The following is a 17,500-nucleotide window of genomic DNA, read 5'->3' on the forward strand; positions in this document are numbered from 1 at the left end:
AAAAGTCTTGTAAAATATTGCTCCTTACTTCAAAAGTCAAACAACAAAACAAACAGAACCGGCGCTCAGACACACAAAAAAAGAGCAGCTACAATATCCTTCTTCAGCATCCTGTCCTTCACATGACAGCAGTCCGGTGCCCGATGGCCCTCAATCACCCCTGATATTAATCCCAAATGTGTGTGTGTGTGTGTGTGTGTGTGTGTGTGTGTATATAGAGTGTCTTAATAACTGATACACCAACACCACGAAACACACACCGAGCCTGAGCGCATCAGTGACAACCTATCCTCGGCCCGGGATTCTATAAAAGCCTCATGCTTTTTGACAGACACATTATTGGTAGATAAAATGACTTCCATATGCTGTTTGTCAGATGTCAGTAGGGAAAGATATGTATTTCATAGGAAAATCAAAAATAATGGACTCTGTGAGAAAAGGCCGGGCGAGACGCAGACAGCTGGAAATCGATAACGCTGCCTGAGAAAGGCCACCGCCAGCCGCCGTCAGCGCAAAGCCGGGTCAAAGTTGATATTTAATATCGACACGTTATCCAGGTCCAGAGCGCCGTAAAGTAGCGTTACGGCGTAAAGTAGACACGAGACCCGGAAGAGGACAGAAGACAGAGAGCGAGAATACAATTAAAAACCGTCAGACGGTTCAGACGGACGGGTCGTGTACGCACATCCACACACACAAACAGAAAAGATTTCTTCTTTAAAACCTGTCCTGAGGTTCAGTGAATCCCATTTCCAGGGTGTAACACCACTGTGGGTTCTGGACAAGCTTCCAGACATGTATAAATGTTAAAACAAGCATAAATAATTAAAGCGGCTGAAGGCAAACCGGCCCAAACAGTCCGACGAGACATCGGACTCGATAAATGATCGTGGGCTCTGAGAAGCTCTTTGTCTTTCTTCGTAGACAGAAAGCTGAGAGAGAAGGAGGAAGCTGCAGGCAAACTTGGCCCATCTTTCCGATAAGGAATCTGCGATCGGGAGACGACGGCGATGATCTTCGTACCAGGAAAGAAACGGGAAGTCCGGCGTCGCTTTTCCAGCAGAGGGAGGTGTTGAACAGCGGAACGTCTCGCGACCGTCCTCGAGTTCCTCCATTTGTTTTTACATCAAGAAGTGAAGCACTGTTTCCAGCTGGTAAGGGAAGAAACTTTACCAAACAAACAAACAAACAAACAAACAAACAAATAAATAAATCTTTTGTTATTTTAACACTCAGAGTTAATCTTTGGGATGAAATGACAAACGAGGACAAACTCATGTATAAACAGCGTAACACGAGGATCCTGCCTTCACCGTACGTCCCTCGGCCCCGTTGGTACCCGAGGTGACGTCACGGAGCACCGGATATCGCGTGTAACGGTCGATCCTCGGACGTCGCTCTGTGAACCCACACGATCAGGTTACTGCTGTAAATCCCTGAGCTTCTTCCATCCGCGAGCAGTTTCATCGTTCACTACGATAAAATATTAATACTTCACCGTTTACTCATGAGCTTTGAGTTCGTTCCAGGACGTTTTGTACTTTCTACGTCTGTACGCCGGAGCGATTTCTAATCCTCGCGTCTCCTCGTGTTTGCTCGTTAGTGATCCGGATCTACACCGGTGACACGTGAGCCGGGGGCAGGAGATAGAAAAAGGGGGAAAAAATCAAATATAGAAGACACTTTTGGTGCATCTGATTAATTCTCCTAATTGAGCTCGTTAGCGCCGCGAACGCAATTATGGCGGATCTCGTTGGTGCTGATGGATAAACAAACAAACAAACAAACAAACAAACAAACAAATAAATAAATGCCTGTCATCAGGCGGTTGGTTACAAAATGTATGAAAATTCAAAGGGGCTTTAGAATGTCATGAACTTCAATTAGTAGAATGAGGACGAAAGAAAAAGCTCTCTCTCTCTCTCTCTCACACACACACACACACACACACACACACACACACACACACACACACACACACACACACACACACACACACACACACACACACACAATACAGTGGATGTGGAAGGAGAAGCAGTACTCAATCCTAAGACCTGTGTGTTGCTTCTCCAACTTGGGTTTTTAAACAGAATTGTACACACACACACACACACACACACACACACACACACACACAGATAAGTGGCTGAGTCTCCTGCCCTCTCCTCTACCCTCTCCTCACCAGGCAGAGATATGTAATCCAACGCTCAATGGAGCCCCTCCTGTCTCTGTGGAGAATCTTTTTGCCTGCTAATTGATAGAAATTAAGCCATTAATCAAGCCACCGGCCCATCATTCAAGCCGGAGAAGATGAATACAAACTTTCATAACAACCACCTTCCCCATTTTGGGCCTCATTAGCATTAATTTTTAATGCAATTATGCTATTCTTTTACGCTGAGCTCATAAATTACGGCTCTTTTGTTGCCGGCTGGCCTTGTAAAAGCCCGAGTGAGGCTTTGTAGTCTGAGCTTTAAGGCAATTACTGGCTTCTTCGCTCTTTTATCCCGCTGCATTTCCAATAACCTTCCATCTAATGATTTATCCCGGCGAGCCCCCGACACCCACCCGGAGCTTGACTTCTCCCATTAGCACCCGTCTTATTTATCTGTTCCAATCTGGAGTCTAAATAAAGACTGTGTCCACTTCTGATGGAGAGTGTGTGGTGGAGGCTTTGGGGAATCGGAGGAGAGAGGAAGAAAACAGCAGCCTTGATTTCAGCTTCGGGCCTTCGGGCAGAACTCCGAAGTGAAATGAAGTTTGGAAGTGAGCTTCCTATTATGTACATAACTGTAGAAATCGAATAATGCTAAACTTTTCGTTTATTTATTTATTTATTTATTTATTTATTTAAAAAAAAAAAAAAAAAAAAAAAAAAAAACAAGTGTGCTGTTATCAGATTAAATCTTTCCAGCTTCAGCACATTACGATGGCTACGAAAATCGGTAGAATTAAAACGGATATTAATCGCACGACCTGTACGACGTACGACGGCAGGATCTCGACTCCCTGGGATGTATCCGTAGGCCCGCGGTTTCGTGAGATGACGAGGTGGCTTTAGACGGCGCGGAGCGAATGAAAAAGGGATCGGACTCGGAGGAAGGTAATGGTTTCTGACTGCATTGATTAGGCGAGCTGGCAGCTTCCGATGGTATCCCTGAAAATGCATCAAGTGCATAATGAGCAGCTATTAGGGCCATCGATTTGCTGATTTCAATTGATAGCTACCAGGCCAAAGCGGCACGTCAATATTTGCATAACTAATACCCTGCTGCTGGCGGCCTTGACAAACGAGATCTCGATGGAGAGAGAGAGAGAGAGAGAGAGAGAGAGAGAGAGAAAGAGATTATGTGAGGTTATGAGGCCTAAGCGACAAAACCACGTCTGAATGATGATCACACACACAAAACTGTCTCACGCGCAGCTGACAGCAGCCATCAGTGGTCCTGATTTGGCGTGCGCTGTGATGTAGAATACCCTCCTCCTCCTCCTCCCCCTCCTCTCCACCGTTTAGCGTAGGGTCACAGACGAGGACACGGTGGCAGCTCGTGCCAGATGTCACTCGGGTCCCCAGAGAGTAAGAGCTGAACACAATGATATGAATGATGCAGGTTTGTGTACGCGTGCTGGTGTCCACCGAGGTGAACGTCAATGTGCAACACGTGCAAGTTCTCCGTAGCCGGACCGCTTTAATCTACGTAACGTTTCCTTATTGTTCAAGGTAAAAAAACGACGCCGGCGGGTTCACGACCCGAAGCAGGCGTCGCAGACGAACGCGCCGACCGGTCCATGCTCCGTCAGGGACGAGGATCGGGGTTACGGCGCATAAAGACATAAACAACCGGACTAATCGATGTTTACTGTCATCTTTAGGGCTTAATTTATAAATACTGTGGACTGAAGAATCCATAAGCTGCTTATTGCTGTTCTTTTTAAGGGAGTTTCGAGTAAACGGGTTTCTGGTCTCTGTGTTTTTATGTAAAGTGCAAACATAAAAAAGGGGGTCAAAATTCTTGTCCACGCGTGAAGGTCAAAACGTGCTACAGATCCAGTCAAAAATGACAGGATTTCAGGAAAAAATGCAAATTGCTTCTCTGGCAGTCGGCCTCGGATATTTTATAGCCGGGTTCCTCTAAAGATCTCGTGATGTTCAGGAAAATAACTTCAAAGATAGCGAACCCCCGTCCTGGGAAGAGATTTACTATATCAACACTATTTTAATGTGTAAAGTCATATTTTACTTATGCTTTTTACACACACACACACACACACACACGCACACGCACGCACGCACGCACACACACGCACGCACACACACACACACACACACACACACACACACACACACACACACACACACACACACACACACACAAGCTAACAGCTAGAAGAAAAACTGTTTATTAAAACCGTTCACGGTGGATTGCGAGCGCCGCTAGTTTAAGGCACCAGAGAGGGACTTTATAGTATTAGAGGTTTTGTGGATTTGTGTTTTGCAGTGTTTTAAAACACCAGTGTGAAGTTTTCACGGTGGAAAGAAACCGAAGCACAACTTCTAAACCTCACTTACTATTTAATGCAACGCTGCAAGTCCAAGTTACTTTTTATTTTATTATTTAAACCATTGATTGACAGAATTTTACAATTGCCCTTCATATGACTCCTGGAGTCTGTACAATACACAGGGAGCATTTACACACACATACACACACACACACACACACACACACACACACCCAAACAGACACACAGAAACACACACATACAGACACACTGAAACACACACACACACACAGAAACACACACACACAGACACACATACAGAGACACAGAAACACACACACACACACACACACACACACACACACACACACACATACAGACACACAGAAACACACACACACAGACACACATACAGACACACAGAAACACACATACACACACACACACACACACACACAGACACACAGAAACACACACACACACACACACACACACACATACAGACACACAGAAACACACACACACACACACACACATACAGACACACAGAAACACACACATACAGACACACAGAAACACACACACACACACACACACACACACATACAGACACACAGAAACACACACACACACACACACACACACACACATACAGACACACAGAAACACACACATACAGACACACACATACAGAAACACACACACACACACACACACACACACACAGAAACACATACACACACACAGACACACACAGACACACAAAGAAATACACACACAGACACACACACACAGAAACACACACACACATACACAGACACACACACAGAAATACACACACACAGACACACAAAGAAATACACACACAGACACACATACACACAGAAACACACACACATACACACACACAAACAGACACACACAAACAGACACAGACACAGACACAGACACAGACACAGACACAGACACAGACACACACACACACACACACACACACACACACCAGGAGTGCTCGGGGTAACCTGCCCTCACATAGGCTGAGTTTTATGGCGTGACACAATCTTTCATCACACGGCAGCACGGAGCGAACGGAAACGTTTACTGGACATAGAAATGAAATGTAATAATAAACCGATCTCAGAATCATGTGGCGCGGGCACCGAACTCACTGCTGAATTCCACTAGCTGTTAAGGGAAAGACAACAAAACAGCTTTACACCAAAATCCAAGTCTATCAAAGATAGATAGATAGATAAATAAATAAATAAATATACAAACAAACAAACAAATATAAAGAAAAAGTACATTTCTGTGCTAAGTACTGACCAAAGCCCCGCCTTCTTTTGTTCTCTGACGCCTTACAAGGCCGAGGTTCAGAAATTCACACGTCATCCAGATAAACGCAGCGGAAAGTGAAAGAAACTGCTCCTAAAATCTCTTTCAAGCAATTTTACTCGCTTTCGGTTTGACGGAGGCTTCACTGGAGACGGCGGGAGGAAAAAAGTTCACAGGTTTCGAAATGCTACGGTCGATGCATAAATTTTGCCACCTCCGTGTTTGACCTGATCTACGGATCTCTGGACCCGAGGTTCCGAAATATTATTCCGCGTTTAAATATTGTGGCTAGTATTGAAATAATTTGCCCAGCGAGCCTGAGGTGGCGCTTTAAACTGAATGTTTTGTGTCTTAGACAGAGACATGGCTAATAAAGTCCAGCTGTAGACGGCCGTACGTACCTGCGGTGTATCACAGCGACGTGCTCCTGATTCAAACTGTCATGTGTGTGTGTGTGTGTGTGTGTGTGTGTGTGTGTGTGTGTGTGTGTGTGTGTGTAAATCCTTCTAAAATCCCTTAATAGCCCTGCAACTTGCTTCTTGCTCTTTGAATGGTTATACATCTAGAAAAGGCCTTTTTCCTTCCTCGTGCTCTTGTAACGCAATACATTAACAATATTAACTGATATTCAGTAACAAAGCAACTGCAATAACAGCAGATTGATCAGACATCCAGACTCACACACACACACACACACACACACACACACACATTTAGACCGATATATTTGCTAGTTAAACTAATATAGTGCTTCTGGACCGCACGGTACTGATCCACCGTAATGCTCTGCTCAGTCAGACGTCATATAAAAGATGCATTAAGGCTCCTTTTAAAAAAAAAAAAAAAGCAAGGGGAAGAGCGTAAGGAAAAGGAAAAGGAACGCGAGAGATTAAATGAATGAGGAGGGAAAAGTGCACAGCTCTGGGGTTTTCAGCTCGGGAGCTGTTTCATAAATAACTCTGCAATTAGAGAAACACTACAGCAACTAATTACTTAATTGGAGCGGGACGTTAAAATAAAAATGAGGTCATCGGGTTTCGGGGAAACGTTCAGTTACGTGCCATCGCTCATCCTGCTCTGCTTTAACACGACAAATGCTGGGAGAGGAAAACCTACAGAAACACATAACGTGACTATTTTCCGTTCGCTTTCCTCGCTCTTCTTTTGATCCGTGCTTTAAATCTATATCTGAAGATGTTCCTGACAGGCGGAGAAGCTCATGGCCTCGACGGTTTGAATAAAACAGAGTAGCAGCTCGGGGGGAACTCCGGTCTGCATAATAATAATAATAATAATAATAATAATAATAATAATAATAATAATAACAACAATAATAGTAAACAAAATTAGTAATAATAAATAATAATAATAACAATAAGAGTAAAAAAAATATATAATAATAGTAAAAAATAGTAATATAATATTTAATTAATAATAATTAATAATTATTATATTATTTAAAAAATTATTATTAATAATTAATGTTCATTAATAGCAAAAATATATAATAAATAATAATAATAGTATAAAAAATTATAATAATACATAATAACAATAAAAATAACAACAATAATAATACAAATAAAATAATAATAATTATAATAATAACAATAATAGTAAAAAAAATATTTAAAAAAACTATATAATAATAATAATAATAATAATAATAATAATAATAATAAAAAGTAAACAAATAAATCTTTTTAAAAGTGTTTGTGTTGTTGAAAATCTACGGAGGAACAGCGGTAGAATTGTGGACATGTTTGTCTGATACGGATCAGAGCTCGGTCTGATATTACAGGAACAATGACTCTCGGTTTGCCAATATGTTATTTACTGTATTTGTGAAAAGACTACAGCAGGTACGTTTTAGGGAATTCGTGTAATCTGTATTTCCTTAGAAATAAAGCAGTGCGATTAGTCTGACCTGACACTTAGTGACCTGACAGCGTGGTTCCTCCAAAAAAGGTGAAAAGTGCAATAAGAGCAAAAGCTAAAACCTCTCGCTGAGTGACATTTAACATGTGCACGCTGTGGTTACCCGCTGAGTGACCCTTCACCCCAGTGTGTCCTAAATGTGATACCCAATCACAGAGACTGCCCAGCTTCCCTTGTGTGTGTGTGTGTGTGTGTGTGTGTGTGTTTAGGACCACCGGCCACTTCTTGATGAGGTGAGAATGAGCCCACCACCCACATACGCCTCATAACAGTGAGCCCTTTGGAACTCCTCTTGCTCCCAGACCATAAATACAAGCGGTCCCTCAGAAAGCCTTACACACATTCTCACATAGCCGTTTATGCGACTGCAGCAGCCCCCGCCAGCTGGGCACGGTTTCTGTCTGAGGGTAAAACTTTAACCGGTAACCCAAGGCGTGTGTGACAGAACACGCATGTTGTGTCTCACTTTCGGTCACTCGAGTCGCTGTACAGGATCAGACGCTCCGGTGAGCGTCACGCATTTATTCACACGTCGTGCGCGTAGAAGCTGCGACGGCGCCGACTACCGCGAGAGTCGAGGTTTGATGTTTTCACATCACTCCGACTCCCGTCACTGTGGGTTGCCAGATTGTCACTGTGTACGTTTTGCCTTTTCCTGTGGCGCGAGCGCATGAATGTGCACTTGTCAGTTTCAGAAATACGGGAAAAAGAATAAACGAAACAAAGCGGACTTTTGTGAAGTGAAAAGATTCCATTTGGTATATAGATATGTTTGAATGCAACATGTGCCTCAGTGGTGCTACGTGCACCAATGCTACCTGACTAGTTTAGATGGATGCTCTTGGCTTTTACATGAAAACACGCTGCATCACACTGACGCTTCACCTTGCACGAATTGTCCACGCTAAAACAATCGGTACCTCGTCTGGGCTGACGATCGTCTGATCTGTTTCAACAGTTTGTCTGAAACAAGCTCTTCACCTCCACAGGTATCGAGACAAGCTACGAAAAGCTTTGCGGCACACGTCGGCTCATCCTGATCACCTACGGCGTTCACGCCGGGTCGTGTGAGGTTATGTTGCTCTTCTGCTCACAGTGTGTGTGTGTGTGTGTGTGTGTGTGTGTGTGTGTGTGTGTGTGTGTGTGTTGTGGGGTATTAATCACCCACCATGTCTTTCCAAAAGAAGGTAGGCCAAAGGTTTAACTTTAAATTTGTGGTGATGAAAAATCAATAAAAAGGTAATTGCTTGGCTTATCACTGTGCTGGGGTACAAATTGGGAGGAGAGGACAAGCGCTGTGTGGATTCGGTAGCAACACAATGGGGTTTTTTTCCTTCCTAGGTTCAGTGAGCCAGGAGCAGGAAAAGGTCCCCGCGTGATAATTAAATCTTCCCGCACTGATTTTCCGCCAAATTTATTTCCCCTGGGTCCCCAACTCTGATTCAGTGCTTACAGGCCAGGCATAACTAATCGCTTCAGTGTGGGGGCCCGCGGACAGGCGCAGGGGACGCAGACATTCCAGTTACGACGGGACGATATGTGGCGCCGCTGTAAGGACAAAACTAGCCTGGTAGTAAATGATAAAAAATGGGTGTGAACGGTTTAAACGAATGGTTTAGAAAAAGAAACAAACAAACAAACAAACAAAAAAAAGCACTTTTTTTCGTCCTCTTCTTGCAGTCCGATAATCAAGACGTGTCCAAAGACGCGTCGCTTTAGTAACAGAGGCTTACGGTCACCGATTAGCGACAAACATCCTCATGGTGTTGCCTGTATGCTTCAGACCATGATGCTAATTTCAAATTTACGTATTTTTGTTTGTGTACGAACGGCATCGTTTAGGAACAGTGTTTGTTTTTAGCAAGAAACATTAAAGAATTTTATTAGGAGAATTGACTTCTCACGGAAAGTCATAGTAACGTACGATCTGCCGAGGCGTTCGGATGAAAACGTCCTGCACGAGGACATAATAAAAGGCTGGAAATGAACCTGCGGATGGATGGAAGCTGTCGCCGAACTGCAGGCTAATGGCTAACAATGCTGCCGGTCGAGCGAAATGGGAAATCAATATGAGCAGATTTCTTTTAAATAAAACATCACCTGCGATGCTTTCCTTTTCTATTCCAACATAACGTTGTCACGGGCGACCGGCAGAGCGTGAGGCTTGCCGTTCGCTACGGGCTGTTATAGACTGCCAGCCGTGTAAAGGTAGTTTAATCGCTCTACAGTATACGTCGTCTGAGCTGAACAGGTAGCGGTGCAGAGAAATCTCCAAACAAATCTTCAGACCTTTTATGACCAAACATCTCTTTGCATGCGGACTTCTGCTAAGTGACGAGGCAGATGGAGAAAAGTGACGTTTACCAGGTGCCGCATTTCGCCGCTTGTCCTTCACGTGGCGGTGGTCGCGGTAATTAAAACACTGAAAGCAAAGTGAGGCCCTTTGCACCCCAGGCTTTAGTCGCGGGGTCACCCGCCTGTAGATTCCAATTTGTGCCCCATTTGTATTCATGACGAAAGCGTGCTAAATATTTAACAGCAGTCCACTTGGCGTCGGCTTTCGCGTCCTCGGGCTTGGAGGTCAAATAATTTGATTATCGTGCAGATTAACATGTCCACTGCCTTTCGCCAACCCACATACGAAAAGCACTGCGGGTTCTGTGCAATTAAATGATATTGACTCGAAACAAGCTGCGTTAATTAATTAATAAATAAATTAATAAATAAATAAATTAATTAATTAATTAATTACGCGTTCGTATTTTATTTTCGGCGGTGTTTTCTCCAAAGGAAAAAAAAAGAAAAAAAAGAAAAGAAAGGAAATGAGGAAAAGGATTCAACAGTTTGTAGTTAAAATGAAGAAGGAGGAGGCAATAATTATGGAAAATAAATAAATAAATAAATAAATAAATAAATTTGCATACTGCAAATGAATAAAAATACTGGCAAAGCTAACACCGAAATCTCTAATTAAAGCTACGGTGGGGAATTTGATTACATTTATAGCTATACATCTTCCCAGTGACAAACAGACCGGGTGCTCGGAATATCTTTCTCTCTCTTTTTTTTTTTTTTTTTTTTTGCTTGGTAGGAAGAGCTTCATGATCGACAACAGAGCTTGTTAGAGAGAGAGACAGGGTGTTAATAGGTACAGGGGGCGGGAGAGGAGACTGTGTGTGTGTGTGTGTGTGTGTGTGTGTGTGTGTGTGTGTGTGTGTGTGTGTGTGTGTGTTGAAGGTTGAGGGGCAAATCCCTTGTGAATATTTTAATGACCAGATAATTCTGGAACACAGGCACACAGAGACGGTTACACACCGGCGCCCGTGACCTGGCCGACACACAGCGTAATTAAGAAACAGTTTTCCCCTTTTGCAAGGCAAAAGAGCAGGCCACAGTATATCTGGCTCTAATGATATGGGTTAAAAGCTATTATACGCCTCATTAAAATATATGATCTCACGATTAGACCGTGATGGGGGACAGGCTCATGTCTTATTCTAACTCTTGACAACATTTAGCACTGGCCACAAACAAGGCTACGTGTAGTAGAGACGAGGACGACCGAAGCGCGAAGACAAGTGTGTTTTGTGTGCATATATATATATATATATATATATATATATATTTTTTTTTTTTTCTTTCTCGCACACAAATCCAATATGTAAAGGTCGTTTCGTTACTTCCGAGAGCGGAGACACGGGGCCATCCCAGTCTGACATCGATCTCCATACTGACGATGTGATGAAGAAACACTTTAACTGGGTTTAATACGCATAAAATCCTCGATTAATAAAAATCTAAGCGGAATATACTGTAGATGGATGATGTCGAAGAGCTACAGCTGTAAACACGATGCTGCTGAAATCATAAGGACGGTCCTGCGTTCATCCCAGGTCTGCTGTTCACACGTTCCCTTTAGGTTATATACTGTACAGCAATACGTGTGTAATAATCTACAGTATAATCTCACTACCCGAGTTCAGCCTTTCGAGTCGGGTCACTCGAGACGTCTCCGTCTTGTTTCCTCGGGAGGTTTTTCCCGGCCCGTTTCTCCTCCTTCGTACGAATAAAAGTGAATTAAGCACAAAAACGTCCGTACAAAAACAAACCAGATAGTAAATGGAAGTTACGACAGTTTCGAGATTTGCACAGGCTCTGTTGCTCCACCAAAGCCATCAGCTTTAAAACTAAATTTGATAAAAAAAAATAATAATAAAAAAAAAAGTTATTGATGAAAACCTAGAGAGAAGAACAAACAAGCACTCGGCGCCGCTTCTATGTTTGCGGGGTTTGATTTCGGAGTGCGGCGCGGCCTCTGACGCCGAGGCTAAAATCCCTTTCAAGCGCCAATAGAAAGTAGTTATGTTTAAACGACGAGCAGAAGGTGAAGTATTGATCTTCGCTGCGAGAAGTGGCCTCCTTGTTGAGAAAAGGTCAAAGCACGAAGCGCTGTTCTAATAGCGCAAACATTTTCACACTTGCGAGAATCAAACGCATCTTTTTTTCGATCCGTGGCTGTCCGACAGAAGCGTTCTCAGAGGAGTGGGAGGCGCGCTTTCCTCTCATTTTGTTCATTTCCACAGCTTGGCTGCAACTTTCTTGTTGTGTTGAACTCTCCCAGCCCCTGAGGGATGAGTGGGTAGACCCTGTTGGACCGGAAGAACGTAATGGCCGAACGGTTTTGAAACTTCCAGGTCGTTGGAAGTGGAGGCTGCGTGTCGCTTTGATGAGGCACTATTTCTGTCCTTGATAAAGGTGAGGGAATGGGTGAGCCTTCCAGCGCTAAGCAGGATGAATGCGTTGTTCTTAAAAAAGGAAGAGAAATGAAAGAGCACCGAGCAGAGGAGTAGGAAGGAAGTCGATTCATTCCAAAAGACGATTACAGCGTGAACTTTGCTTAAGAAACCTGCATGACTGGGAACCTTGCTCTGTAGCCTCCGGCTGAACGCTTATTTAACGGTTTTGGTAACGGTTTCAACTAATAAAGAGGAGAAGAGAAACACAGAGCTCGCTGTAGTGCGGTGTTCGTTTCATCTAACGGAAACGGCGATCCGATCTGATAAACATTCGTTACGAATAGAATTACCGAGCGATAATATCACAGACCCTCGGATTATGCTAATAAATTCCGATGTTATTCGAGGAGCTTGAACAATGTGCAGGGTGGCGGTTATTATCGCATACAGCAGGTATCACGATGAAGAGATTTATCGCAGTAGACTCGGCTTTCGTTACTACGGTACGACGGCCGTTGCGAACGTGCGAAGTTTTAAGAACTGAGAAAGCAGGAAGTTATTATATTAAACTTTCTCACAATTCTAAAAAGGCATCAGATCTTTTATCTCAGGTCTAGGAACCGCTTTCTACCGCTATTTTCTACCGCTTATCCGAACTTCTCGGGTCACGGGGAGCCTGTGCCTATCTCAGGCGTCATCAGGCATCGAGGCAGGATACACCCTGGACGGAGTGCCAACCCATCGCAGGGCACACACACACACACTCTCATTCACACACACACACACACACTACGGACAATTTCCCAGAGATGCCAATCAACCTACCATGCATGTCTTTGGACCGGGGGAGGAAACCGGAGTACCCGGAGGAAACCCCCGAGGCACGGGGAGAACATGCAAACTCCACACACACAAGGCGGAGGCGGGAATCGAACCCCCAACCCTGGAGGTGTGAGGCGAACGTGCTAACCACTAAGCCACCGTGTCCCCACCTGTTTAATATGAAATCCTAATATAGAGGATGTATCAGATATTAAACTGATAAGAACAGATACTTCACCTGATCTTAGCCAAAAACAAAATGTTGGAATGTCCCAAAAATGCCACTGGATTTTGAGTCGGACCTTTTGTAGTGTTTGTTATACTGAAAAGCACGACGCTACGCCTTCATGTAAAGCACGGCGGTAGGTGTATGATAGTGTATAATAGTGTATAATAGTCATATTAACAATTGTGCTTTAGTTCTGTTTTCAACAAGTGTTTTATTGTGAAGTCAGCTTCAGAACTGCACCTCATGTTAAGTCACAGGACAGCGAGGAACGCCCCCTGTCACATACATGAGCTCACAGATGCCCTGATTGGCTGTTGTTGCTATGACAGGGAGGGAAGAGAGACAGTAAGCCATCATCCAGCGACAGAACATGACCAATGACACGCTAAGCTCTCTCGTCACCGGCCGCGCCTCGTTCCTCATTCTGCAAAATGTAACTCGTCTCTAAGTGCGCAAAAGGAAATACAATCCCGAAGATGGCGACGAAGCGATTAAAAGTCCGCAATCTGGATAAAAAAGTGTAAGGAAAAGGATTCTCTGTTGCTAAGCTGATAATTGTGTACATTTCCTCACTAATTCAGCTAGGCGTAAAATGTTTAGTGATATTTAGACACCACTTAGTGTTTATTTACACCCAGAATGTGATTCTGGAGGTTGTCTTTGAGTCCTCGTCTCCTCGGGGAGCTTCTCGGAGCCACGCTTGCCTCCGGCTCGCTCGTTACGGATCGTATTTAGATCTCGGTAACGCTGCATCGTGATGATGTTTACTGTTAAACGTTCTGTACGAGTAAAAGAAAAGAACGTGATGGAAAGCTCCGTGCTTTCTGTACGTACGTTCCTAAATAAACACCCCGAATTAGCAAAAGGACAGAAGAGCATTCACTAGTTGTGCAGAATGCAACAACAACATGTCTATAGTAGGCATATAAAAAAAAAGACACGCTGCCAGCTCCACTGTCTTGCCTGCATCAGCTATAAGCCTTCACTGGACCGGGTCACATGGAAAAGCGGTGAAAGGCCTTCAGCTTTATGGGCCTCTGTGCTATGTTGCTTGGTCAGGAGTTCACACAAAAGGCACCACATGGTTTCTGGCTTTTGTTTTGGGTATAAAAGAAAGGAGATAACACCTGATACGGCATCAGCTCACCAGCAAAGCTCACGCTGACCGACAAAGCTCCCTAACTCATTACCACCATGGCCAGGGTAAGCGCTAGAGCCTAAACTACAACAAAAAAATGATACATATATTTTTTTAATGCATGAAATTATCGGTTATTAATCACCATTATGACTTTGCCCAAACAGGTCGTCTTCTACGAGGACCGGAACTTCACGGGCCGCTCCTACGAGTGCAGCAGCGACTGTTCCGACATGTCCTCCTACCTGAGCCGCTGCCACTCGTGCAAGGTGGAGAGCGGCTGCTGGATGGTGTACGATCGGCCCAACTTCATGGGAAACCAGTACTTCATCAGGAGGGGCGAGTACCCTGACTACATGAGCATGTGGGGCTGGGGCAACAACTGCATCAGGTCCTGCCGCATGATCCCTATGGTACGCTAACAACATTATACTATGTGAATAAAATATTAGCTACTGTACGCATAATGTATTTTTTAACTTAAATGAATTGTATCTTCTACAAAACAGCACAGGGGCAACTACAGGATGAGGATCTATGAGAGGGAGAATTACATGGGGCAGATGATGGAGCTGAGCGACGACTGCGACTCTATCACGGATCGCTACCACTGGTCCGGCGGATGCCACTCGTGCCACGTGATGGACGGCCACTGGCTGGCGTACGAGCATCCTCAATACAGAGGCAGGATGTGGTACTTCAGGCCCGGAGAGTACCGCAGCTTCAGGGACTACGGCAACATGAACTTCATGAGCGCGAGACGCATCAAGGATTCCTGGTATTAAATAATAAATAATAAATCCTGGTCTAATCAGTGACCCCAACATCGTGTGAACATCACGAGCAAAGAAATAAATAAAGCAGTAAATCAGAAGGAATCATTCTGTAAGCTTTTCTCTTTGTGTGTGTGTGTGAAAGCGTTCGGCGGTGCTGTTGCATTCTGGGTATTTTCGTTGAATCAGGAACAATTTGTTGGTGTGATAAAGTGGACTAACCGTTCCCACGGAGAAGCGGCGGAACAAACCGTCGGCCGTCTTCCACGTACAATGAGCTCACAGGTGCCTGTGATTGGCCGGAGTCGCCTGTCCTCGGCTAGCGGCGGAGGAAAGAAAGCAACTCCGTCTTACCCAGAGATCACGGCCTGTTTTCTCACGTAGCTCGCGGTGACGGACGGCTGCTTCGTCGGCCGAATTTTAACTCGCAACGATAAGACGAAGACTCTTCCTCGTCGTCGCGTCAGACGCACGACGACGTCATCGTACTCTGAAACGTCCGTAATGTTCGCCACTTATCAGTTGACGCCCAGAAATAAACCCGATTTGCAGTAAAGCAGTTACTGAAACCGCTGTAACATTAACATTACCGAATGCAAGTATTACACGGTTCTAAAGAGTTGAAGCGTTCCGCTGCTGCGAATTACGCTCGCGAGTTAGTAGTTTTCGAGTCTCCATAAACTTTGTGTTTGTGTAGGCCGTGTTGTGTTATTTTACTCGATGTCCTACAGCAAATAAGCAGACAGAAACATAATGGATGAAGAGAAAAGTCGGCGCTCGATACGTCCCGTGGTGATTCGCGGCAGCGCAAACAAACAGGAAGAAAAAAAAAAGGCACGGTAAAGAAAGGATGATTAATTCAGTTCTTAGCGAAAGGTCAAACTACAGGTCTTTTCCCTCCATATACAGATACAGATAAACAGGATATAGGGGGCTATGAATCAGACACGAATTCATTTCAGCGCAGAATAAACAAGGATCGATACCTGACAACTAAGCACACACTCAGACCCCTATTACATCTAATCAGAGATCCGATTAAAACCTCGTAGGCTGGAGTAAGATTTTCAATCCGAGACGCACGCGAGCCGTGCAACTTAGACCTCTGGATTATCGGGAAGTACTCTACACACACACACCTACACCTACACCTACACACACACCTCCATACATATTCAGAAACATGCACACACCAGAGGTGGATGATAATCAGGCCATCACAGATTTCATTTTCTCATCCAGCGATGCCCTACATCACATCCGGACTTAATCTCATTATGGAATCTGAAGGCTTTTATTGCACCTATCACGTTTTGGTGCTCTCTTGCAAATTGCTCCTGACTTCATTTGAATGTACGTGTGTGTGTGTGTGTGTGTGTGTGTGTGTGTGTGTGTGTGTGTGTGTGTGTGTGTGTGTGTGTGTGTGTGTGTGTGGAATATTTACTATCTGCACAACCCAGCACTTTCTTCTAATAAAATCAGTTTTACGTGTTTATTTCTCACGCGGTCGTGACAGAGCGGTTCTGCGCCGATCGGAAATATTCATCTTCCCCGCTATGATCTACCACTACTATCTTTATCTCTACCGGACGAACGCGTATCCCGTACGACATCCATCCGATAACCCCCGAGCTTGCACGTCTTATATAACAAATACGACCTACTCCCACATGCTTGCAATCAGTGTTTAGATTGTGTTGCCTGGTGCACTATCTATAGTAGGTCGTCAGTTCTGGAGAACATCTGATGCCGCACAAACGCGCCGTCGTGTCCGTTCGAATCGGACCATGGTGCGTTTGCCCTCCAGCGCCGTCTGATTGAGCGGCGAACGCCGCGACAGGACTCGGCTGAGAACCAAAAACGACCGGTCCGGGAGCTTGATCGGAACGCTGTGGTGTGTGTCGTTCGATTAAGAAAGTGACTCTGAATCGAATCGAATGCAGGAAGTGAATCAAACACGGTGTAAACTGGGCTACAAGTGAAGTGAAGTGAAGTGAAGTGAAGTGAAGTGAGCCAAAGGGAA

At 44.4% G+C, this 17,500-nt stretch overlaps 2 protein-coding genes and 1 pseudogene across 5 annotated transcripts in view; 1 reads left to right on the top strand and 2 right to left on the bottom strand.

Moving 5' to 3' along the window:
* Positions 1-17,500, bottom strand: part of rsrc1 (arginine/serine-rich coiled-coil 1) — a 121,221-nt gene that overhangs the window by 7,418 nt on the left and 96,303 nt on the right. Inside the window, exon 1 of one of the 3 annotated variants that reach the window (XM_047806470.1) lies at positions 10,144-10,305. The exons of the other annotated variants lie outside the window; for them this stretch is intronic. Coding sequence (XP_047662426.1) covers positions 10,144-10,291 — 148 coding nt within the window. The 5' untranslated portion in view covers positions 10,292-10,305. Of the gene's footprint in view, positions 1-10,143; positions 10,306-17,500 lie in introns of those variants that run through there. 3 annotated transcript variants of the gene reach the window in all.
* LOC113634616 (gamma-crystallin M2-like) lies at positions 13,409-16,465 on the top strand. Of its 2 annotated transcripts, XM_027133697.2 has the most exons (3): positions 13,409-14,769; positions 14,872-15,117; positions 15,214-16,465. In XM_027133697.2, exons 1-3 carry the CDS (start codon positions 14,761-14,763, stop codon positions 15,487-15,489), a joined length of 531 nt encoding a protein of 176 aa, XP_026989498.2. In that variant the 5' UTR covers positions 13,409-14,760; the 3' UTR covers positions 15,490-16,465. The 2 variants fall into 2 exon arrangements, with proteins under 2 accessions (XP_026989498.2, XP_026989497.2); XM_027133696.2 differs by lacking the exon at positions 13,409-14,769 and having other exon boundaries at positions 14,854-15,117.
* LOC113634619 lies at positions 13,442-13,603 on the bottom strand (annotated as a pseudogene).

The sequence above is a fragment of the Tachysurus fulvidraco genome, chromosome 22, assembly GCF_022655615.1.
Source record: "Tachysurus fulvidraco isolate hzauxx_2018 chromosome 22, HZAU_PFXX_2.0, whole genome shotgun sequence".
NCBI lineage: Eukaryota > Metazoa > Chordata > Actinopteri > Siluriformes > Bagridae > Tachysurus > Tachysurus fulvidraco.